At 43.6% G+C, this 23,818-nt stretch overlaps 1 protein-coding gene across 1 annotated transcript; it reads right to left on the bottom strand.

Annotated features, from left to right (window-relative positions):
• Window positions 1–9,444: 9,444 nt before the first annotated feature.
• Window positions 9,445–23,717, bottom strand: LOC121319444 (serine/threonine-protein phosphatase 4 regulatory subunit 1-like). The gene is made up of 20 exons (XM_041256884.1): window positions 23,691–23,717; window positions 22,128–22,172; window positions 20,002–20,131; window positions 17,743–17,849; window positions 17,136–17,278; window positions 16,557–16,703; window positions 16,278–16,385; window positions 15,999–16,064; window positions 15,594–15,752; window positions 15,245–15,372; window positions 14,440–14,903; window positions 14,043–14,293; window positions 13,858–13,950; window positions 13,561–13,746; window positions 12,913–13,074; window positions 12,432–12,532; window positions 12,190–12,310; window positions 11,918–12,052; window positions 11,430–11,571; window positions 9,445–11,181 (listed from the first exon to the last, which is right to left on the bottom strand). Exons 1-20 carry the CDS (start codon window positions 23,695–23,697, stop codon window positions 11,036–11,038), a joined length of 2,841 nt encoding a protein of 946 aa, XP_041112818.1. The 5' UTR covers window positions 23,698–23,717; the 3' UTR covers window positions 9,445–11,035.
• Window positions 23,718–23,818: the final 101 nt, after the last annotated feature.

Raw genomic sequence — 23,818 nt, forward strand, 5'->3', positions numbered from 1 at the left:
TGTTACACACAGAGACAACACAACTACCATCCTGAGGACTGAGGGTCAGGATAGAGCCACCATTATAGAGCGAAGCAGTGTGAGTGTTACACACAGAGACGACACAACTACCAACCTGAGGACTGAGGGTCAGGATAGAGCCACCAGTAATACAGAGCGAAGCAGTGTGAGTGTTACACACAGAGACGACACAACTACCAACCTGAGGACTGAGGATCAGGATAGAGCCACCATTAATACAGAACGAAGCAGTGTGAGTGTTACAGACAGAGACAACACAACTACCAACCTGAAGACTGAGGGTCAGGATAGAGCCACCATTATAGAGCGAAGCAGTGTGAGTGTTACACACAGAGACAACACAACTACCATCCTGAGGACTGAGGGTCAGGATAGAGCCACCATTATAGAGCGAAGCAGTGTGAGTGTTACACACAGAGACGACACAACTACCAACCCGAGGACTGAGGGTCAGGATAGAGCCACCAGTAATACAGAGCGAAGCAGTGTGAGTGTTACACACAGAGACGACACAACTACCAACCTGAGGACTGAGGGTCAGGATAGAGCCACCATTATAGAGCGAAGCAGTGTGAGTGTTACACACAGAGACGACACAACTACCAACCTGAGGACTGAGGGTCAGGATAGAGCCACCATTAATACAGAGCGAAGCAGTGTGAGTGTTACACACAGAGACGACACAACTACCAACCTGAGGACTGAGGATCAGGATAGAGCCACCATTAATACAGAACGAAGCAGTGTGAGTGTTACACACAGAGACAACACAACTACCAACCTGAAGACTGAGGGTCAGGATAGAGCCACCATTATAGAGCGAAGCAGTGTGAGTGTTACACACAGAGACAACACAACTACCATCCTGAGGACTGAGGGTCAGGATAGAGCCACCATTATAGAGCGAAGCAGTGTGAGTGTTACACACAGAGACGACACAACTACCAACCTGAGGACTGAGGGTCAGGATAGAGCCACCAGTAATACAGAGCGAAGCAGTGTGAGTGTTACACACAGAGACGACACAACTACCAACCTGAGGACTGAGGGTCAGGATAGAGCCACCATTATAGAGCGAAGCAGTGTGAGTGTTACACACAGAGACGACACAACTACCAACCTGAGGACTGAGGGTCAGGATAGAGCCACCATTAATACAGAGCGAAGCAGTGTGAGTGTTACACACAGAGACAACACAACTACCAACCTGAGGACTGAGGGTCAGGATAGAGCCACCATTAATACAGAGCGAAGCAGTGTGAGTGTTACACACAGAGACAACACAACTACCAACCTGAGGACTGAGGGTCAGGATAGAGCCACCAGTAATACAGAACGAAGCAGTGTGAGTGTTACACACAGAGACAACACAACTACCAACCTGAGGACTGAGGGTCAGGATAGAGCCACCATAATACAGAGCGAAGCAGTGTGAGTGTTACACACAGAGACGACACAACTACCAACCTGAGGACTGAGGGTCAGGATAGAGCCACCAGTAATACAGAGCGAAGCAGTGTGAGTGTTACGCACAGAGACGACACAACTACCAACCTGAGGACTGAGGGTCAGGATAGAGCCACCATTAATACAGAACGAAGCAGTGTGAGTGTTACACACAGAGACGACACAACTACCAACCTGAGGACTGAGGGTCAGGATAGAGCCACCAGTAATACAGAGCGAAGCAGTGTGAATGTTACACACAGAGACAACACAACTACCAACCTGAAGACTGAGGGTCAGGATAGAGCCACCATTAATACAGAGCGAAGCAGTGTGAGTGTTACACACAGAGACGACACAACTACCAACCTGAGGACTGAGGGTCAGGATAGAGCCACCAGTAATACAGAGCGAAGCAGTGTGAGTGTTACACACAGAGACGACACAACTACCAACCTGAGGACTGAGGGTCAGGATAGAGCCACCATTAATACAGAACGAAGCAGTGTGAGTGTTACACACAGAGACGACACAACTACCAACCTGAGGACTGAGGGTCAGGATAGAGCCACCAGTAATACAGAGCGAAGCAGTGTGAATGTTACACACAGAGACAACACAACTACCAACCTGAAGACTGAGGGTCAGGATAGAGCCACCAGTAATAGAGTTGCTTTTAAGTTGCTACCTAGTAACTACAGCAAAACCTTGCTGTCATAGAAAATGTGCTACAGCTCTCAATCTCTGGTATTTACAGAACAATTCAATACTGCATGTTACATATTTACAGGTAAAGGGTGTCCTTTAGAGAGTTCTTGATTGTGAAAGTCATGGAATTTAATGCCCGAATGTTTCTTTTCATTCGAACACCCCTTGGTCTCAGATTGGATATTTTATGTTTTATTGTCGTGTACTTACAGAATTTCGTTTTGTGTCATGATCAGACCAGTCGCAGACAGTGTCAAAAGGCAGTTTCTCAAGGTCTCGGATAAAGTGTTAGTGAATGTTATTTCAGCCATAAACTCCTGATACGGTACTGGCGTTCCTTTACCTGACGGAAGAAAAAAATAAAATTAATTCAAGAGCAAGTTTATATTTTCTGTGGCACTACATATTAAATTGCTTTAAAAAACAAAACACTGAAATAATGTTTGTCAGTACACTTTCCAAATGAAGTTAAAAACATTCATCTGCACGCTACTGTAAGTGCTGATGTATCTCTGATGTGCAGGAAGTAAACACGTACGACAAGCTCTGCATGTGCGGCGGGACTGGAGTAGCACGAAGATATTGTCAGTTTGCTAGGATTTAAGGGATTCTTCATTAAGTGAAAGCTGTGCATCAGGAACTGTGATTCCTTTGTTCTAACAATGAAGCCAAACCCAGTTACTTGCTGAAAAAGAGATGGACAACCAGCTATTATCTCAACAGTTTCTTTGGTTTATGTTACTTGTCATGACGGCCACTGTCATCATTATGAATACCAAGATGAATTATACCCTACAATAAATGCTCCTCTTTGAGGAAAGCAACAAGTATGCTGAATAACCTCAATGCTTAACATTGGGTTTGTAACCAGGGCGTCCTTCTCTGTCATGTGCATTTCATTGCTGCCTTCCTCCTTTGCGATAGCTGTCAGTTTGAGTATATCGTTCTCGATCATGGACTCTCCATATTTCGAATAGGGTACCAGAAGAGTGACCTTTGTCTCTGTAAATAAAAATTGAGCGTTGTTCAAACTCCATTTGGTACCATACCTGCACTGTCCTGTGGAGTGGGGTCCAGCGCTTGTGTTTTACCTGCACACCACGGATTAAAGAGCAGGATGAACTCTCCTAGCGCTGAGGTCTGGGGAGTTCCTTTGGCAGCCTGTATCTTTAAGGAATATTTTCCGATGCTGGTGTTGGCAGGGGCACTGAAGAGGAGGAACTGTTCTGCACAGCTGTGGTCCAGGAGCTCTTGACTGGAGGAGCGGACACTCTGAACACTGCTCTAGTTCCAAAGGCCTCGGACGGGGATGGTCCCAAATGAAGGAGACACAAGAAAGCATGGCAGGATGAGAAGGTAGAGCAGACATGTGTGACTTGCAGCAGTCCTATTTAATGACCAGTAGAGGGCTACATCAGCTTTCTGCAGCACCTGGTTTTCCAGGCGGTCTCCCATCCAAGTACTAATCATGCCCAAACTTGCTTAGCTTTTGAGATCAGACTTACTCAAGGCGCTAACAAAAAAAAATTCAAAAATTAACCAAAAATAACCTTGCAGAGCATGTCACAGAGCTCACTGGTCAACAAAGGCCATCCTGTCACCAGTGGAGTCAGCGTCAGCATGCGCTAAAGAAATCAAGGATCTGACCAGGGCCCTGAGCATGGCTCCACAGTCAAAGAGACCCTAGACTCATTAGCTTACATGTCTGGAACTGTGTGTGGTGTGGTACTGTAGTACTGGACACTGGAAGGTTAGTCACCTGTCAGTCTGCACGTCAAACCAAGGGGGAGTCAAATACAGTATTTACAGCAGCTGTCTCCTTTTTAAACAAGGTGTTAGACAGTGCTGCACAGAAGTATATATTTCCCGGATTAGGGTTACCATGTGACTCCATGTACACCAGGACATTCTGGTACACTGTACCTGTCTCGGTCACAGCAGGACTACACTTACCAGAATGCATTGGGGTGTGACCTGTCCTAGTGTACCAAGCCCGAATCCCTAGTAGAACTATAGTGGATAATGAAATTGCTCTAACCCTACCTCTTACCCTCACACCTAACATAAACCCCAAGCCGATGGAGGAGCTATCACAGTGACAGCTTGTGGCAGGGCAGAAGCCCTGCCGGTGTAATGTGTGGGGGTGTGTGGGGAATATTGGGTTAGCAGGGAGGGGGTTAAATTCCTCGCTGCCAGAACACACGTGGGAATGTGGCATGATGGAGTAGTTGATGATCCAGCCACAGGTGTATAAAAAGGGAAACAGCAGTGGTAATGTTAATGTTGGTGTGAAGCTTGGTGAAGGTGGTTGAGATGTGTGCTGTGCTATGCTCAGCTGTGCTGTGTGCTCAGTGGGCTGTGCTGTTCTGTGTGCTCAGTGGGCTGTGCTGTGTTGTGTGTTGTGTTGTGTGCTGCGTTGCGCTTTTCATTATCTTTTTGTGTGTTTTGACTGAACCTTTTGTTTTGGCCCTTGTTCCTGTCTATTTGGTTGTTTGTTAATTACAGTGTGCAATAGTGCAGCTTCGTGTGTCTGAGTCTCTCCCTGATGGTAACAATCCTTTCCAGTGATGCTGCCCTGTTAATGTTCTCACACTGGCACCTTTACCTTGTGTCACTCCAAACACAGACAATAGGGTCAGTTAGTAAAGCTATTTTCTTCACAGCTAAGTACTTGCCTTTGATTCCCACATGGGGCTGATCCATAAGGCTCAGAGGAAACGCTATGTACTGCCAGCATTTTCACTTCCACCGTATATAAATGACACCAAACAACAGGAATTTAACATACACAACACAGATAATGAACAGAACACAGATCTAATACAGCATGTGTATGAAACACTGGAGCTCCAGTATTAGTATCTGTTAACACTGTCTTTCTGAGAGTCAGCTATTGTTAAATAAATATAAAAAGGTATGGACAAACCGAGGGCTCTATTTGGCTGAGATGGGAATGTGCCCTGGCTGATGGTTGTGATCCCCCCTCCTGCCCATGTCTCAGCTGTTTCACTTGTGCAGTAACACTTGCTGGTGTGCTGCAGGGGCGAGCACACACTCTGAACAGTGCTGCTCTTTCGTTATTTAGGGGGGTTAATGGTCACGATGGTGTAGGCCAAGACAGGAAAAAAAACAATAAAAAAGTACTTTAGTTTGTATTGATCAAAAGGCTACTTACAATTGCACTCACTACCCTGCCCATGTAGACCGGGTCGTTCTGTCTTGAGCAGTCCAGGCCTGGGTTTTTGCTGTGTTTGGGGCTGACATGTAACAGCTCCAGACATATGTGCACAATATCTGCCTCAAACTAATAAAACAGAGAGAAGGTGGCACTGTACAATGCTAGCCTGCAGGGTGCTGTGCTAAGGAATTGGGCACAGCAATTGGCTGGTTTGGGGTATATGTAGTTTCCACTTAATTCTAGCAAAAAGAACTTTGTAAAAAACATTGATCTGTTCATAGCGCCGCACTACTGTATATCAGCAGCACCCAGCTTCATTGTGGAGCTCAGACTGCTGTATATCAGCAGCACCCCGGCTTCATCGTGGAGCTCAGGCTGCTGTATATCAGCAGCACCCCGGCTTCATCGTGGAGCTCAGGCTGCTGTATATCAGCAGCACCCCAGCTTCATTGTGGAGCTCAGGCTGCTGTATATCAGCAGCACCCCAGCTTCATCGTGGAGCTCAGGCTGCTGTATATCAGCAGCACCCCAGCTTCATCGTGGAGCTCAGACTGCTGTATATCAGCAGCACCCCGGCTTCATCGTGGAGCTCAGGCTGCTGTATATCAGCAGCACCCCGGCTTCATCGTGGAGCTCAGACTGCTGTATATCAGCAGCACCCCGGCTTCATCGTGGAGCTCAGGCTGCTGTATATCAGCAGCACCCCGGCTTCATCGTGGAGCTCAGGCTGCTGTATATCAGCAGCACCCCGGCTTCATCGTGGAGCTCAGGCTGCTGTATATCAGCAGCACCCCGGCTTCATCGTGGAACTCAGGCTGCTGTATATCAGCAGCACCCCAGCTTCATCGTGGAGCTCAGGCTGCTGTATATCAGCAGCACCCCAGCTTCATCGTGGAGCTCAGGCTGCTGTATATCAGCAGCACCCCAGCTTCATCGTGGAGCTCAGGCTGCTGTATATCAGCAGCACCCCAGCTTCATCGTGGAACTCAGGCTGCTGTATATCAGCAGCACCCCGGCTTCATCGTGGAGCTCAGGCTGCTGTATATCAGCAGCACCCCGGCTTCATCGTGGAGCTCAGGCTGCTGTATATCAGCAGCACCCCGGCTTCATCGTGGAGCTCAGGCTGCTGTATATCAGCAGCACCCCAGCTTCATCGTGGAGCTCAGGCTGCTGTATATCAGCAGCACCCCAGCTTCATCGTGGAACTCAGGCTGCTGTATATCAGCAGCACCCCGGCTTCATCGTGGAGCTCAGGCTGCTGTATATCAGCAGCACCCCGGCTTCATCGTGGAGCTCAGGCTGCTGTATATCAGCAGCACCCCAGCTTCATCGTGGAGCTCAGGCTGCTGTATATCAGCAGCACCCCAGCTTCATCGTGGAGCTCAGGCTGCTGTATATCAGCAGCACCCCAGCTTCATTGTGAGAACCTTCAGCTGTCAGGCAAAAACAGAAAAAAAAAGAACTTGGTTGACTTTTCATAAATAATTTTTTTTTTTTTTTTTAACGAGAACAAATAATAAACTCTTAAAATGTAGGCTGTTCCTGAGCCACTGTGGCAAGGATGCTGAGTGGTTTAAAACCACTCCCCAGAACAGACTTCTGTGTGCCGGCATATTAACAAGGTCACCTCAGGCCACCCCCAGAGTTGGGCTTCACAGCACATTCAGATACGCTGAGTGCCTCCCTGGCACTTGCTACTATTTGTACTATACTCCATGCTGCGTGAATTACCATGCGTCCAGAGGGCAGGCACCAAGTCACCTCTCACACAAGTAAGCGGGTGTGAAGTGCAAGAGCGGCTTCTGTGAATGTGTTGAATTGGTTAATTGCGGCGGCGATTCTATCCGGAGAGCATCATAATATGCTAAACAATAAACCGTGTAATTCCTTCGTTTTGGAGGATTCTGCATTCCCCTGCACTCTCTCGTTTAACTGTGGTTAAGTTTCTATTTATTTAATACGTCTTGCTGCTTCACACGGACCCGCCCCAATGAGACAAATACAGCAAATCAAATAGGTCTGATTGATGGAAATTATCCTCACAAGAAGTAGGGACAGGTGTGTGTTTTAGGTAACTAGTTAGCGAAACAATTGAATTCCTTTAGCGGCAGATCACGCAATTCACACTCTCTTTACACGCTCAATAAGATCAATTCGTTTAGAAAAAGTGTCTGTATGTCCCGGAATTGTGGGGCTAGTGGACAAAAGTGTGCACGCAACTTAAAAAGTAAAGCACCAGCTACTGTTCACGTTGAACCGGGCGAACAAGCAGTGCCAGTGAGGTTTCCGCTTGGCAGCCTGTCAAAGCGAGTATCTTCTCCATGATGAATTTCCCGGGAGCTGGCAGTACCTGGCATCGCCTGGAGCAACGCTTCCCATCCCTGGTCCTGGGACCCCTGTGTCTGCCGGTTTACATTCCAACTGAGCTGTCAATTACTGAACTAGACCCTGATCATTTGCTTAATTACATCCTTAGTTTTTCGCGCTTAAACAGTTGCAGATTTCAAGTTAGCGATAACCTTTCATACCGCTTAGATTTGTTTCTTTAATAGTCATCACGTGCAGTGAATTGTGAAAGCCTTTGCACAATGGAAGGGATGCCGGCCACCGGCTCCAAAAAGTCTTCGAGCATCCATATAGGCGTTTGGCCGCGACAAGGTGGGAGTTTAAACAACTTCCCCGTATCCTCGAATTTCATATACAGACTGTACTGCTGGGGGCTCGGGCCGGTCTTACCCGGCTTCTTCCTCTCGCCTCTGCTACTCGATATTCTGGCTGAGGCAGCCAGGCTTGTCATCATATTGCACTAAATAGCATTGGTTCACAAAAACAAAAATATTTATACCGGACAAATACAAAATAATTAAAGCTGAGAAACCGTGTAGCAAATGGGGCTCTTCACCTTTCTTTATCCGACCACTGGAAACACGTCCACTGTCTCGCGTCCTCTGTTTTTTGAAAGGAAGGCTCTTAGGGAACGAGCGAACACAGTTCAGAATCGAATTAGGAATTGGAACACGAACAATATAGTGTCTGGGATTCTAATGTGGAGTGATTTGCATCTGAAATACTAACCGATTACAACGTTTATCACGACAGCCGCTAGTTTACTTGTATAATATATGCAACGTTTATTATTCTGCTGTTGGTGGCAGCTGGAGGTTTGGATGCACGATGCTGTAGTTTAGTTACGCGCTAACCTGTTAAAATGTTTACCCGTTCTTAAGTGTTGCTGTAAAGTTTTTCTTTACGCTTTTGCAGCATACAGTAGTTATTATGAATTAGTTTAGTTATACCCGAATATCCCCCCCCCCCCTTCTAATCATTCTTAAAGTGTGCACATTTAATTGAAAATATTCTTAAACATAACACTTGAAGAGTTGTATTTTTAAAAATATGAAAATAAAAAATAACGGAAGTTTTTTTTTTTCTCTTTCTCGGATGTCTGTTAGTAAGCTGTTCCAAATGTAGCAACGCCTTTATTCACATGAAGCATATTTTATTATTGTTACAATCCATTTTGTTGGCTGTGCTGTTCTTAGCACCAGCAATTTTACAGACCCCGCGTTCTTCACTGGAAGATATTTTGGCTTTGCTTGCATTCGACATTTCAATTTGCAATATTCAGATCTTCCAAAGACTGCAAATAAGTCCAGTTCCTTCCTAGTACTCATCACTTGATTTTTCAAACTCCTTCATTCAGTGGATCCTGTATTTGTGTTCTCTTCTTAATCCTAAACCTTTAAGGAGAACTAACTGGAACTCTCTCTCTCTCTCTCTCTCTCGTAAAAAAATAAAAATCAGATTTATTTTCAGCAAAAGATTTTATTTAGAATGTGTAGTATTGGTGATTGGTAAATGTAGTTACAATATTTGTAATTATTTATTTTGCATAAACATCTCCCACTTTCCAGGCTAATTACATTTAATCCAGATATTTTCTTCCAGACAACCAAATTTATATTTATTGAAGGCTAATCAAAATTACAGAAAATAATTTTTTAAAAAAATGTATCAAGTTAAAAACTTACAATTATTTTTAAATACTTTGAAAACTGCAAAATCAGTATACAAAGTATTTTAAATCAATAAACAAGGTACATTTAGAAAAACAAATTAAACTCTGCATAAAATATTTATAAACATTTCTATAACATTAAAAAGTTGAGACCCTGACACAAACACTGCTGAGACTTGGCCTTATTCCAACATTGTGATCTGTGAAGGAGATGAACAGAGGTCTGAAAACACGAACCCACAGCCTTTAGAATTTTGGGGGGTTGCCCCTTCTATCTGAGATCTATCAGCTCGTTACATGTAACCCAGTGCTTGCTGAAGGTGGTACACAATGCTCCCACAAAACATTACACCAACCTTCTTCCTTTACAACGCCCCCCCTGAGAAAAATCATTTTAATAAACGCATGATAGTCCACAATACTACCTACCCCCTTTACTGGCCACAGTATGTGCTGTCCCAGATGTGGAGCAGTACCGAACCTCAGGATCCTGCCCACTTGTGAAGCTGCTCCTGCACTGATCATCAGAGACCAAACTACTGCTGACTCAGCCAGACTAACTGGTCCACCCGTTACTCACGAAGCTGCTCCTGCAACCTTGTTCCCCTGCTCTCCCATCACAAGCACCCTGGCTCAAACTCATCTTTTCATTGCTTGGCTGTTTGCTGGATTATTGAACAGTCCACCACACTGTGCCTCTCCCATCCTCCAGCAGGGTGCACTGGATGCTGCTTTTTGCACAGCGTTCTGACAGTACAGGTCAGCCTACCATTTCCTCTCTTCACAGCGCTCCACTCCCATTTCAAGCTCCTGTATGGGTTGAATTATGGGGGCATATCCCATATTCAGACTTTTGTTTTCTGCTATTGTAAATATCACACTTGAAGCACGGCAGTGTGGTTCATGTATGGATCAGTTTAGTAAACCATAGTGCTTTCTACTCTCGCAGAGCAGCCTTTAACTTGCACAAAAAACAAAGGTGTGTCTGTGGACGTGTGCAGTTGTTCAACAGGAAGAAATATACCCAAACCATGTAGTGGTTATAGATGGAGCTGGACAGCATGCTCAGCCTACCTCTTAAATACATTTTGTGGGTCAGTGGTCTCCCGTTTTAGAAGCACACTTGTACACAACGGCGGTAGGGAACTGCAGCTGAAGCTCAAGTTGTGCAGCTGTTGCAGGAAAAGGAGACAGGCATAGTGTCAGCGATGGAAAGCCCTGTGAGTTGAGAACAGAGCCAGACAGGTCCTGGTCGTGTATGGGCAACTGAACTGTGTGGAGCCCTGAGTGTTTTGTTTCTTTCTTTTGTTCTTAAAACATCTATTTTTCAAAAGAAAAAAATAAATAAAAAAAAAAAAAAAAATAATAATAATAATAATAATAATAATAATAATAATAATAATAATCTTCTCCAATAGACTTTACTATTTAATCCCTATTGTGTGCATTAGCTTTCACCTCTGCGCGGCAGACCACTGCTACCCCTGTCCCACCGGAGAGGAGCCCTCCTGCTGACCACAGCCCAGGATGAACTCCACCCCACCGAGTCACAGTGCTGGCTTCTGAACTGGTCACCTTCAGGGCGCAGAGGGCACACGAGCGCTGTGGCCTGTTCAGACTGTGTGCTGGCTTCGATCCAGAGTACTATTTATTTATTTTTGTCATTAAATGAAGGCAGCAGTGTCCTCTGTGCTTGTTGATGGTTCCAAACTAGCGAAGAACCGGACATCCCGGTCCCTGTCAGCCTGCAGGGCCATCACAGTCTCTTCAACAGTCTGCTGATGGGGGCAAGCTGCATCCTTGAAGTACGCTGGGGAACACAAAACAAGAGAGCGCGTCTTGAGAGCGAAAACCAAAAGGGAGTTGGCTCTGGTTATAAAACGTGGGCGACGTGCTTACATTGTAAGCCAGCTCTGCGACTAACACACATTTCCTTTTCAGTTTCACTGCCAATGCGACCTGCATGCAAGGAGCGTGCAAACCACCTACAAATACAGCAGATGTTGAATACGTTCGTAATTGATATATTAGAAGCGCTGCCTTTGCATGCGTATTTACCTTTCTCCAGTACAGTCTGCCGCAAAGCCTTAGCTACAAGCACTCTGACGTTAGCCACAGGGTCTGCAGACAGTGCAATGAGACTGGGGAGTAAGTGCTGAGCAAACTGGCTCATGGGCATGCAATCCTCTTCTACCACAGCCTGCAGTGAAGACAAGAGAGGATCAGCAGCAGTGTTTGTGTTACCACATTCACAACAGTACTACCCTTAAAATCACTACAGATTCCTCCACTGTCCAGTCTGTCCTCTCACTTGCTGCACTAGAAAATGTTGTTAGCATGTGCACAGAGACATAGTGGAAGTATTTCCTTCATTGCCTTACAAGTATTCAAAGTTTACACACACACAAATAAGAGTCTTAATTTGTTACACCAGGGCTAGAAGCTTTAAAATTGAGCTCAGATACCTAGCAGTAATTACAATGTCAAATGCAATACAGGTTTCTGTTTAAGTTACTGACAACTTTCACTATGTTCTTGAGGCTTACCTGGCAAATGAAAGCAAAAGCTTGTCTTCCCACCCACTTGGGGCAACGACAGAATCTCATTATGAGCTCATTGAGAAAGTTCAAGCCCAGGTCATTGGCCCCATTCCTGTAAAACTTCCTCAAGATCTCCACCACCTGTCAGAGAGAACAGTTTGGACAACATTTAACAAGTGAGGAGTCGCTGCACCCTTCAGGAATGGGTTTCCTCTTTGGATAATGCAGTTTTACAAGACTTGGAAAACGTGCAGATTTACAACAGAAAGCTCCCCTACCAGCCTGTAAGAGATCCATCGGACTTCAGATACTTTATCAGAGCACAGCGTCAGTGCAATTTGCCTCAGATAGTCGTATATGTCATTGTGGCTGTACAGCTCAACGATCAGGATCAGCTGCCTGTTAAAACACAGAACATACAAGACACAATGCAAAATAATGTAACTCTGTTCAAACCTTATACAAAGACCACTGTGGCAGAAGAAACAAATAAATAGAAAAGAACTATTGTTTGCCTCACTCTGCTAGTTCGTATCTGAACCTCCAGTTGCGGCTGTTATCAGTCACCATGAACTCCTGCAGCTGAAACAGGTACTCCCTCCTCTTATCAGCATGAAGCAGCTGGAAATCAAACCAGTAAAAATGAGGACCAAAAACAAGCATTCACATCTCTCTTCATCCCAGCCAACAGAACTGACAGCTTGTTAAACTGTTTCATTATTCAGAAGACAAAACACCACTCTTGAAATCAGCTGTCTTTAAAAAATATCCCAGGACAGCACTAAAAATCAAAATCTTCAGGAAGAAAAATAACTTCTGATAAAAGTTTGTTTGAACTGCAGCTGTATTAAAAACAAAATCTACAGCTTGTATTTGTCCAGACTGCTTGTAGCCAAGTTTAGTAGACCTCAATCTAGGTGTTTTATTTTCTCTTTCTGTATAATATTGCTCACACAACGAGTGCATGTTTATTAGCATTGTAATAAAGCAGCTTATCTTACCTTGAGGAAATCATAGAGGTGTTTCAAGACTCCGATCCGCACCTCATCCAGGTCTTTCAGGAAACCGTTGAAGATGGGTACAAGATCAGCTGCTGTCAGCTGCTCTCCCAGAATCGTAGCCAGCTCGTGGATTGAGAAGGCCAGCGTTCGGCGTACTTTCCACTACAAAGGAAGGATTCAAGTACATTATGAAAACCGAGTGGATTTTCATGGCATTATTCCCTCAGTAACTAGGCACTGCAACCTGATTATTACACACATGTATGCACTCTTGTAGTGGACAGTGATTGCATGTTTAAGAAGTTAACACTACATTGTAATACAATTCTTTGACAAATGTCTATCAAAAGTCTTCAGTATAGCTCTCATTAAAAACCTCCTGACTATGAAGCAATATAGGTAATGGGATCAATTACAATTATCTAAAATGTTTAAATAACAAAACTAGGAACAATCCTGACATTTTTGTAAGGTTTAAAAGGGACTTTAAAAAGACACAAGAGAGGCTCTCCAGCAGTGTGGTAGATGTTGGTTTTCATAAAGGCACACGACAGCTGTGTTAAGATCCAGCTCGGTTCACAGTAACTGCGTTGCAGGCCCCCCTCTCTCCGTAAGGGTTCTTGCTGATCACACCCAGCTGCAGCGTACCTGCACATCGGTAGCCAGGGTCTCGTAGGTATCCTTCAGGCAGTGCCAGTTCTGTCGGCCCAGGGTCAGTGCCACGCCGGGCAGGCTGAAGGCACAGTGTTTGGCTATTTCAGTGTCCACAGTCTGGGCTCGGGCAGGGTCCGTCATTGACAGGTACTGGTCCAACAGCTGCTGCGGGATGACATTCTGAGGAAGGAAAGAGAAAGGAGAATTGAATCTTTTTTTTTTTTTTTTTCCCTAAAATCAAGTGGCATACATCAGGTGGGATGTGTCATTTCACAGTGTGTGGAAACTCACCTGAAGCTTGGATTTCTCTTCTTCAAACAGCAGATCAGGGTCCTCCTCCATGTGCAGCTCCTGCACACACTCAATCAGCTGGGGCAGCATCCTCTGTGGCAAGAACAGGAAAGGATTTCATGTAAGAATATGCATTTCTCAACTGAACAGCCACTGAACTGCACCCCACCATTCAGTAAACTCACATTATCATAAGGGTCATAGATGAGGGGAGGTTTCTTCACAGGAGGCAGGTCCTCAACACCCACGTTTGAAACTGGTGGGGCTTCGCTGTCTGAAGGGTCCGAACCATCTGAGGGAGATGCTGGCAATGGAGTCTCCTGCTGCTGCTGCTGCTCTGTACTGCAGGAATCCTGACTAGCCTCTGGCATCTCCTCTTCAGAGTGTGCATCCAGCTGGGCTGCTTTAAGAGCAGCAGAGAGGACTTGTACCTGTGCTGTAAAAGTCAACAGGCAGGATTCAAATACAAGCTGTAGTGCACTGCAGAAAATGAACATACAGAGAATCGACAAACAAACTGCGGTCTGCAGAGGGTAAAAAAAACAAACAAAAAACGTTATGAGCCCTCCTACTCATCATTACCTTGAACGTCGGGGTCATCCATGTGAGGCTGCAAACTTTCCAGAGCTTTCTGGATTTCTCTGCGGGTAGCTGGTCCCTCGGAGCTCCAGACGGATTCCATCTCCCCCTTCACTTGGGGCTGCAGCAGCTCCAGGTCATGGCTGATGTCTGGGAGTGGAGGTCTCCAGTAGTTAAAGGAGTTGTAGGTGTCCTCGCTGCTCTCTGCCGCCGAGCCACACTTCTGTGGTTTAACCGGAGGCGCTTCTGCACCGTTGTTATTGTTCTCACTGACATCTGGAAGACAGAGCTGCTCCTCTGCTTTGCAGGGGTCGGGCGATGCTGGCTGAGCACCCTGCTCTTCAGTGCAGTTGTTAGGGGTGACCTGGGCAGCCTCACTGCCTGCAGTGGGTGCACCTTTGCAGTTTCCAGACTCACAGCGATTATTGCCTTGTTCTCTGCAGGTGGAGCCCTCAGAGATTTCAGACCTGAAGCAAGACCAGTACAGGCAATTAGTAATTAAATGCCACAGAGAACATCAAAAAGAAAGGGATCCATCCAAACTCTTAGATTATATAAAATTAAGAACAGATCGAAAGGAACTCAGTAAAAGAAACCAATAACAGGACCAGTGTTTCAGCTAGTACACTGTACAATCACACTGTATTGAGAAATAAACAATACCACTTCTCCCTGTATTCTTGCACTTCTTTGTACGTGGAGTCTGGCAGCTTCTTCCAAAGACAGCATGTTTGTCCCCCCATCCCCCAGTCTTTCAGCTGAACAATCTGTTTTTGTACAGAAGGGGTGTTTGTAAGAGGCTGCTTACCTCACTGCTGGAGTACACTTGGCAAGCTCGCGCAGGGCTACGTCTTCTTTGAAGTACAGCCCTGCGCCTGTGGGATTGGCAAACGTGGAAATAAACCGACCAAGGGACTGGAAAGCAGCCTGGCGAACCTACAATTGAAAACACAAAATGGTTTTATACTAATCGAATAACAAAACAATAGGTTTTCCTACCAGGATTGATTCCATGAGATGTGCATTCTGGCTCCCAAATATTGGTATTTTAAATGACTCTACACCCATACCTTATAATTTACGAAACAACAAAAAACTGTCCACTTAATGAACACTGTTTTGTAAATATGAAACCGTCTATATTTGTATGACCTTACCCATCTAGAGGGATCACTGATGAGGCTGATGAAGAGGGGGGACAGTTTGGTCCGCCGGACCTCAGGGGAGGTGGAGTTCGACACGGTCATAAAGCACTCTGCACACGCCTTGCGTATACCCCACACGCTGTCCGAGCACAGCTCAAAGAATTTAGCAATCTGAAAAGGAAAAAAAAGGACACAAAAATGTTAAACATCTTATTTAAGCAAGGAAACAAGGACAACTTAAAAAAGATCAAACAGATTGTAAAATGAAACCCTTGGACTCTTGATGGCTTCCATCTCAGACTAGCCAGTGAAGTTGAAAATCTCTGCTGAAACTCCCTGCATTACAGCAGCCCTCGAAAGCATTGCCTGCTCATCTCTAACAACAATGCACCACATTGCTGCCAGTTTTACACTCACCAAAAGCTTTTCTGTGGCATCCTGTCCAACAATACTGCAGAAGTCCCCAAAATTAGCTGCACATACCTATTAAGAAAGAAGCAAGTACTCACAGGGTGCAAAATACACTTTACTACAAACGCACGCAATTCAGAGACTGTTGCTGAATTAAAATTAGCAAATAATAATATAAAAAAAGAAAGTTGCTATTGTTATGAGCACATCAAAACACAAAGCTGGTTTTATATTGAATTCAGAAGACTAAATGTTTCTGGCATGTAACGTTGCAGGATCTCTCACCTTACGAACTTGGAACAACCTTCCATCGCTGCACAGATCGCAGAATCGATGCAGAAGCAGATGTTCCACAGTGTCCTTGGTTAACATCGATACCAATTTACACATTATCTAGAAAAAACAAAGAGAAAACGATAAGAACCAGGGCTCCTCAAACTACAAGATTACAACCTGTACTGATCTTGTAGATAGTACTCAATCTTTACTGTTTAATCAGTTACCTTAAAACCTCAAAAACAAACAAAACAGCAAAATACAAGGCAAGCGGAATACAGTACGCACTGCCACGGCCTCTATCTTGTAGTCGTCGTCGCTGCTTGGTGTGGTGAGGTCCAGCAGCACAGGGCACACCTTGCTCTCAACGTCGTTATTTCTGATCAGACCCTGCTCCAGCAGAACCAGCAGCGCAGCTTGGCTCGTCTTTCTCACCTGCAGATTCACAAAAGAAAACAGGCTTGCTTTCCAGCTCTACTCAAAGATCTACTGGGGGGACAGAGCCCCAGGACAGACCCTCACCAGCAAAATCGTCTATAGCAGGGTTGGGTTCGAGTCCTGTTTAAAATCAATTCCCAATTCCTTCAAAGGAATTTGAATCGATATTTTAGAAATGTAACAATTGTTGCAATTGTTCAACCGCTTTCATTTGAAACCAATTTAACTGACTAACAGCGTTGCCACTGCAAGAAGCTCATTAACAGAATACTGCCGACTGGATACTTGAGCTATGATGGTTTGGAATTGATTAAAAGGGAATTGGAATTGATTTTTAAAAGAAATTGGAATTGAAAGACAGGAGCTGACCCTGACCCTGGTCTATAGTGATTTGCTACACAGCAGACAAGTGAAGGTAGATCTCCTCACCTGGTTGTTTGGGTCGGTCAGGTACCTCACCACAATAGGTACCAGGTACCTGGAGAAAGCCACAGGGAAGTTGGGTCTCCTCTCATGGAGAAACATGGCGATATTGGGGACCTGCTCCATCAGTTCAGCCCGCACTGTTGGCTCTGAAAGAAATAGAAAACACACACACAAGAGTGTCTCACTTTTCCATCTGCTAATAAAATGACAATCAAATCCAGTAACGTTTGTTATCCTGCTATTCCTGTTACGTAATAATCAGCACTGACAGTATGGGGGTCGTGGGTTTTGATTTCTACATGTGAGAATGCTAGTTAGATATTTGAGAATATGTTTGGATTCTAAGATTGCATGTGCGTTACCTATAAAAAAAAAAAGATATTAAAAAAATAAAATCCAGAATAGGAAACCACTCCAAAGTTAATCCCTCTAGTTACGAATAAAGCAGGACAGATAACTATAAAACTAGTGAAATCTACAATTTTATTTTCAGTTTAAGACACTGAAACTATGACACCATAAGTTCTGCTACAGAAAGTTACCTGGGGCTGAAAAGGTTCAAATGAAATCAGCACACAGGTATCCTAGCTCTCATGCGTTCCATACATACCTCCATCTTCTGACATCCTGGCAACAGTCTCCATGACTGTGAGGAAATCATTTTCGTTGTCGCTGAATTCCCGCAAGACATCCAGCAACCCCCTCGCCACGATCTGCCTGCGGAGCAGAAGCAGCACTTGAATTCGAGTGAACTCCTCAACTCTGTGCGCTCAGCCAACAAGGAGGCAGTGAAACAGCCCAGTACTACTCTAACCTTTTATTAGCATGAAAGGGTTTCCCTCCGTCAGCACAGAGTTGAGTGCAGCTCCACACTTCCAGTGCTGATGAAGTTTCTGATCTCGCTCATTGCCTGGCAATGCGAGGCAGAGGGGCCACTGGTTTACACATGGTTTAATATGCAACAGTCCTTCAAAAGATAACTGGACCCTATTGCAGTCACCAGCAATGGCAGATCTAAACATTGCCCCTGGCAAGCTTTTTTTTTTTTTTTTTTTTTTTTTTTTAATAAAGGGCTTTTGTTTCATGTTTTTTAGTAATTTAAAAACACAGCCATTCCTTCCAATTTATCTTTCCTTATTTAAGATAATCGTGTTGTTTGAATACATTTTCAAAGGTTAGGAATAATACAACAGCAAGTTATAGCATTTTGGCACTATTAATATAAATAGAAGAAAGCAGTGAAGCAGCATTTGTGCCACATGTGTGTCTTCAACATAAAAACACTGAACTGTTCCGGAGAGCGGATTCCTAATAGAATTGAAGGCCATGCGCGTCTCATTCCTTCTGTACCGCGCTGTGTAAAAAGGTTCCAGAAGAAACTGCTACTTCACTTAACAGCGTACAATTATACAAAGAACTCTTTTGTTCCAGATGAAGAGCCGCGGGGGCCTCCTGGCGTTTTCCACAGGTATCATTAAGCAGTTACAGCTTTGGTTTTGGGAAAAGCATCAAAACCACATCAAACATGCACATTAATATCAAAACCACCAGCTTCAGAAAAGAGAAGCATTCTGTTTGGAGTCATGGTGCTTGGCAAAGCATGCTGGGGCTGGGTCTTCTGGCCTAATATAATCCAAGCAAAGCCCCACACCAGACACATGAGGTCATCCAGTTGTTCCCCATTAAAGGCATGGGCCTCATTCAATCAGCACAATAATAACTGGCTCAGTTACAAGGGCTGTGATTCGCTACAAGCGCTTTCTCAACCAGGTTTTGCTTATGGAGCTGGTGGTTTTTTTAAGCAAATAATTGGACAAAGATTTAAAAAAAAAAAAAAAAAAATTCCACTAGCAACAATTAGGGTGCAGGTATATTAACAGTTAAACAATCGATGAACACATTTTTCAAAGCATGCGAAAGCCTTCAAAATGAAGAGCACTTTCTATACACTACATTAAACAAGATCTTACTGGGAGACGATGAGATGCTTTTAATGCGTCAGAACTACAAAAACAAGCCGACTGGGCATGTCCAGGAAATCCAACACAGTACACTGGTTTCGCTGGATTTGGATACAGAGCAACACATTCTTTTAAAGTTTTTGTCACTCAGCTAGTGAAGTGCACTGTTCCTCTTAATCAAGGGTTTCATGTTCTCCTTACAGAACAGAGACAGACTGCAGATGTCTTTCATGCTAGCTTGTGTCTTGTCCAACACACATTTTGCATAGCTACTTGTGTGGCAAAAAAAAGTGACCTCCACAAAAACACAAAACTGGAAATCCTTCTTGAACAGTAAAACAAAACCTTTTAGTTTAGTGACGGGGTATAACCTCCTCCCAGTATTCTTTATCAACCCTGTCACATGTCAGACACCAATGTTTCACTATTGCTTTTAGGTATGGTTTTTATATTACACTGCCCAGTATTTTTTCTTTTGGCTTGCTGATACATAGCAGTCAATCTAATTGTAAGCAGTACGCCCTCTTCAATCTTACACAAATGCAGTTTTCATAGGTTTTACTGATTCTGGTATTTTATTAGGAAATGACTTTCCCAGTCTTGTTAGTAAATGCCAGAACAGCTCACTCATGAGACCTTGTCAAGTCATATCAGTGAAGATCACTACCACAAGGCTGACATATTGATTGCCATGCAGTTTAATAAATTCTGCGTCTGCATATTTCAATTAACAACTTTTAACTGCTGACACAATAAACCACGACTGAAGCAGTACAAGTCTATGATGAAGTTTATGATTTTTACCCAGTGGATCAAAGTTCCACTGCTGCTTGCAAGTAACACTTTATAGCTCTTCAGAGATGAGTATGCACAGCCAGCATACTGATCAATACAATCCTTCACCTTACCTGTTGAACACGTTCTCGCTGAAGGCATATTTTTCCAGACGGCCCAGTGGAGTTAGATTGTCCTGCCCAGCATCCAGAAAAGCAGTTATCCGAATTCCATCACACTCTGTACCATAGTCATCAAATCCAACTGCGATTAAAAAAAAAATGAAATCCAGTCCATAAATACTAAATATCTGGCTGCAATGCGGAATTAACACACACAGGTTTATTTTAATGTACGCCCCCTCCTTCAAACCATGGTGATTACAGTGAAATGATTGTATTCGGTGCTGTTAATTAAACCTGGGAGAAAGCCTCAGCTATTTATATCTGACATTGTTTTAAACTAACACCACTGGCTGATACAGTACACTATCTTTTACCACAAGCCTTGAGACATATCAAACAATTCTGTTGATATACGTGGACATAATGATTTATTATTATTATTATTATTATTATTATTATTATTGCTATTCATGTTTAGAAGATCCCATTCATGCTTATCAGGCTGCAGGGAGTCAATGCTGGAGAACTAATATGAGTGCCTGCCAGATCAATCAGCTAACATGAAATCCAGCAGGGTCAGAACAACAAGAGACATCGCACAAAGTCAAGACACACGAATATGGACTGCAGTTTAAAAACGTTGACATTGAAACGGCGGTGTGGGAGACATTTAGCACTGTGGGTCAAAAATGTGTATCCAGCTAAACTTCAGTGGACTGTACACTTCAAGTAACTAGACCACCACACACAATTTGGTTCTAGGCACTGCACCGATCTAAAGGTTTGCACCTTCGGAAATACTGCAAGCTTCAAAATCCCATGACGGAGCTTCTGCTCTCCTGTCACCCTCCTACTTAACATTTACACAATACTAGCGTTTCATTGCCTTTTCACTTCCTTCACACCGGAACCACTGTACCCTTCCTTCAGCACCCGAGTCACAGACTGAGTGTCGGCTTTAGAGCAGTCAGGTAAGACAGTACCCTTCCTTCAGCACCCAAGTCACAGACCGAGTGCCAGCTTTAGAGCAGTCAAGTAAGATTTATTTTTCTAGAAACGGAAACAGTTTCAGCGATTCATTTCGGTTCATTGTTAATCTTATTTAGATCCAGATTAGGTTTTACCTTTAGTCTAATCAGCTCTTTTTTTTTCTTTTTACTGTATACAGCCTGCTTTAGTTTCATTTGTTTCACTAATATCAGCTTCTCTCAACACATGTCTCTTATGAATCGTACTCAGTGGAGTGTTTTCCAAGCCTATGCTGTGTTATTTTAGCCCCCCTCCTCCACAGAGCAAGCTGACCGGGAAAGCAGGAATGGTGTTCCATCACAGAACAAACTCTCATTTACTTTTAACCCATGAATGTTACTTGCACAAGAACACAGGCTGCTTCACTGTACTGCCAGGGTGTATTTGTTTTTCCAGATACAGTCCCGGCATCACTACAGTAAGCACTCAGATATCATTCCTGTGTTCACTTCTCCATAGTCTGGCTTCCCGGGATCTCTACTTCATCAGAAGCTTTAACAATGGGTTTAAATTTCCTGAAGTCCCTTTCACCTGCTTCCTCTCTCCTGGAAGCTTTCTTGAGAACTAAAGTAGCAGCTACTACCTGGGGAGAAAGCACAACTCGAACGCAAAACAGAAAAGGAAACAAAATCTACCGCCGACACACTGCAGAAAACCTCTAACCTTTTCAACATGCCTTTAAAGGGCAATAACATGTCTAAATACACAGCGTGTTAGACCTGACCGCACCACACCCCTGCTGTCCGCTCCTTCAGCAAGGCTCTAGTTACTCCCGTGCTTCAACCTCGCAAGCTGCAGGTTTACTAGGATGTGGCAGTCGAGATATTTTGTCTTCCGATGGCAGCTGGCAGAACCATCCACTTGTTTGGTATTGCATGAGTGGTAGAGGAACTTTAATGGCCAGTGTGATGTAGCAAGCCACCATTCAATTTCACCTATCACTAGAACAATGCTGATAAACTAATACCCTTACCGAATCATTACAGTTTACCTGAAGTAAGAGGTATCTTTGCTTAGCAGTATTTGTATAGGGGGATAACACATTTGAATGAACACAAAATATTACTAAATACACATGCCCATAAATAAAAAAAAAAAAAACTTACAATCATCCAAATCATCATGACTGTCTTCAAAGTATAAAGAAAGCCCTAAGAAAAGAAAAATATGGAATGAAAGAAAGTCATTCATGGTAATATTGCATCAAACATCTACTGGGAAACACTGTCGCAGACACTGAACTTTTAATGCAATTTTACCGACATTACATAAATGCATTTGTACATTTGAAGCAACTGATATTTTAAAATGTTTTCTTGAGATTCAGACGCTACTGCACATCGAGTAGTAATTCAGCACATGTCAAGCACAGGGTATGTATTGATAGGCACTGGCGACCTGATCAGTAAACACAGACATGATGGATACCGATCATGTACAACGAGGCGGCATACTGGACCATCTCAATACTTACTGTACATGGGCTACTTAGCAGAAAAGCGCTCTCTGTCAAACCCGTGTTGCATTTAACTTTATTTTGGCAGAATTGTCCTATACAGTACAGCTTTCAGGATTGAAAAACAAAGCTTTATGTAATCGTTTATAAATACAAAAAAATAAAAGTAAAAAAGGTTTAAACGATAGTATATTAATAGCTGCCGTTACTGGAATTGTCAAACGCGAATGAGTTACCTCAATACACTGTTCCAGACAGACTCCAATTTCCTACCTGCATACCTAGGCAACGCGTTGCGCAAGCAAGGAGCTTGAGGAATGTGGACAGCGTGATATTACATACCGGCAATGATAAACAAGACTACCAGCCGCGGTAGTGGGCTATTAAAACAGAGTCGAGTTGATTAAACTGTCAGGTACCAGCATTCATACAATATCTGCTCCTTGAAATTATATTTTACAACTGGATATGACATAGAAATTTACAAAAATCGGTGCAAACTGACTCAACTGACTCAGTCTACGTTACTAGAACGAGAACGGCCTGCACAACACTCACTTAATACAGTCACTGTACCATCTAGCTTGACGCCCTATATTATTACTCCTTACTTAACCTTCAGCTCAAGAACACAACACCCAAACACTTACAACATGCATTTAACCGACAGGCAGGTTTAAGAACAGTGGTGACCGGATACGATTTAAACACGGTTATTTAATTATGTTTGAATGGGCGCTCCGAAACACACCGCCGTTTCAAAACATTACCCGACCAAGCTATATATATATATATATATTCAGCACTGTGGATACAATACTGTAAAACCAATCCCTCCACAACACAGAATATAAGCACAAATTTAGCAAATAAACACTAACGACTGCAATTAAATAACATAAACCTAGTTCAACACGAGGAAACGTTCATCTATCTTACCGCTTCGACTTTTTACTGTTTGTTTTCTTTTTTGTAACATCACCATACAGTTAAGAGTCAAGGAGACCCTGTTTGTTATCTACATATTTTAATTATATTTGTATTCAATAAAACATTTTTAAGTTATATTTGTACACAACACATATTAATTACTAGAGCGTCGCCAGTTTAAACAATCCCTGCTGAATATAAAATGCATATTTGGATATATCTATAGGTTAAGAGTTTTAATCACAGAGAAATAAACTTTAAACGCGATTAAAAATGTCTTTACCTGCCATCTTGAACTGAGGACTGAACGGGGGCAGAGTAAAAACCACTTCCTGAAAGTGTTTCCTAAACGGCTTTTGTGTTTTGTTTTTTATTATACATTAAAATACGTTAGACTTGGCTATAATTAAG

Source organism: Polyodon spathula, chromosome 8 (assembly GCF_017654505.1).
Source record: "Polyodon spathula isolate WHYD16114869_AA chromosome 8, ASM1765450v1, whole genome shotgun sequence".
NCBI classification, from domain to species: Eukaryota; Metazoa; Chordata; class Actinopteri; order Acipenseriformes; family Polyodontidae; genus Polyodon; species Polyodon spathula.

What these genes read in the sequence shown, in the direction of transcription:
- LOC121319444 (XM_041256884.1), bottom strand. An exon ending in TGACCGACCCAAACAACCAG is followed by an intron (nt 16,704 to 17,135) that starts GTGAGGAGATCT and finishes GTGAATCTGCAG; the next exon opens with GTGAGAAAGACGAGCCAAGC. An exon ending in TCTATGACCCTTATGATAAT is followed by an intron (nt 13,951 to 14,042) that starts GTGAGTTTACTG and finishes TTCTTGCCACAG; the next exon opens with AGGATGCTGCCCCAGCTGAT.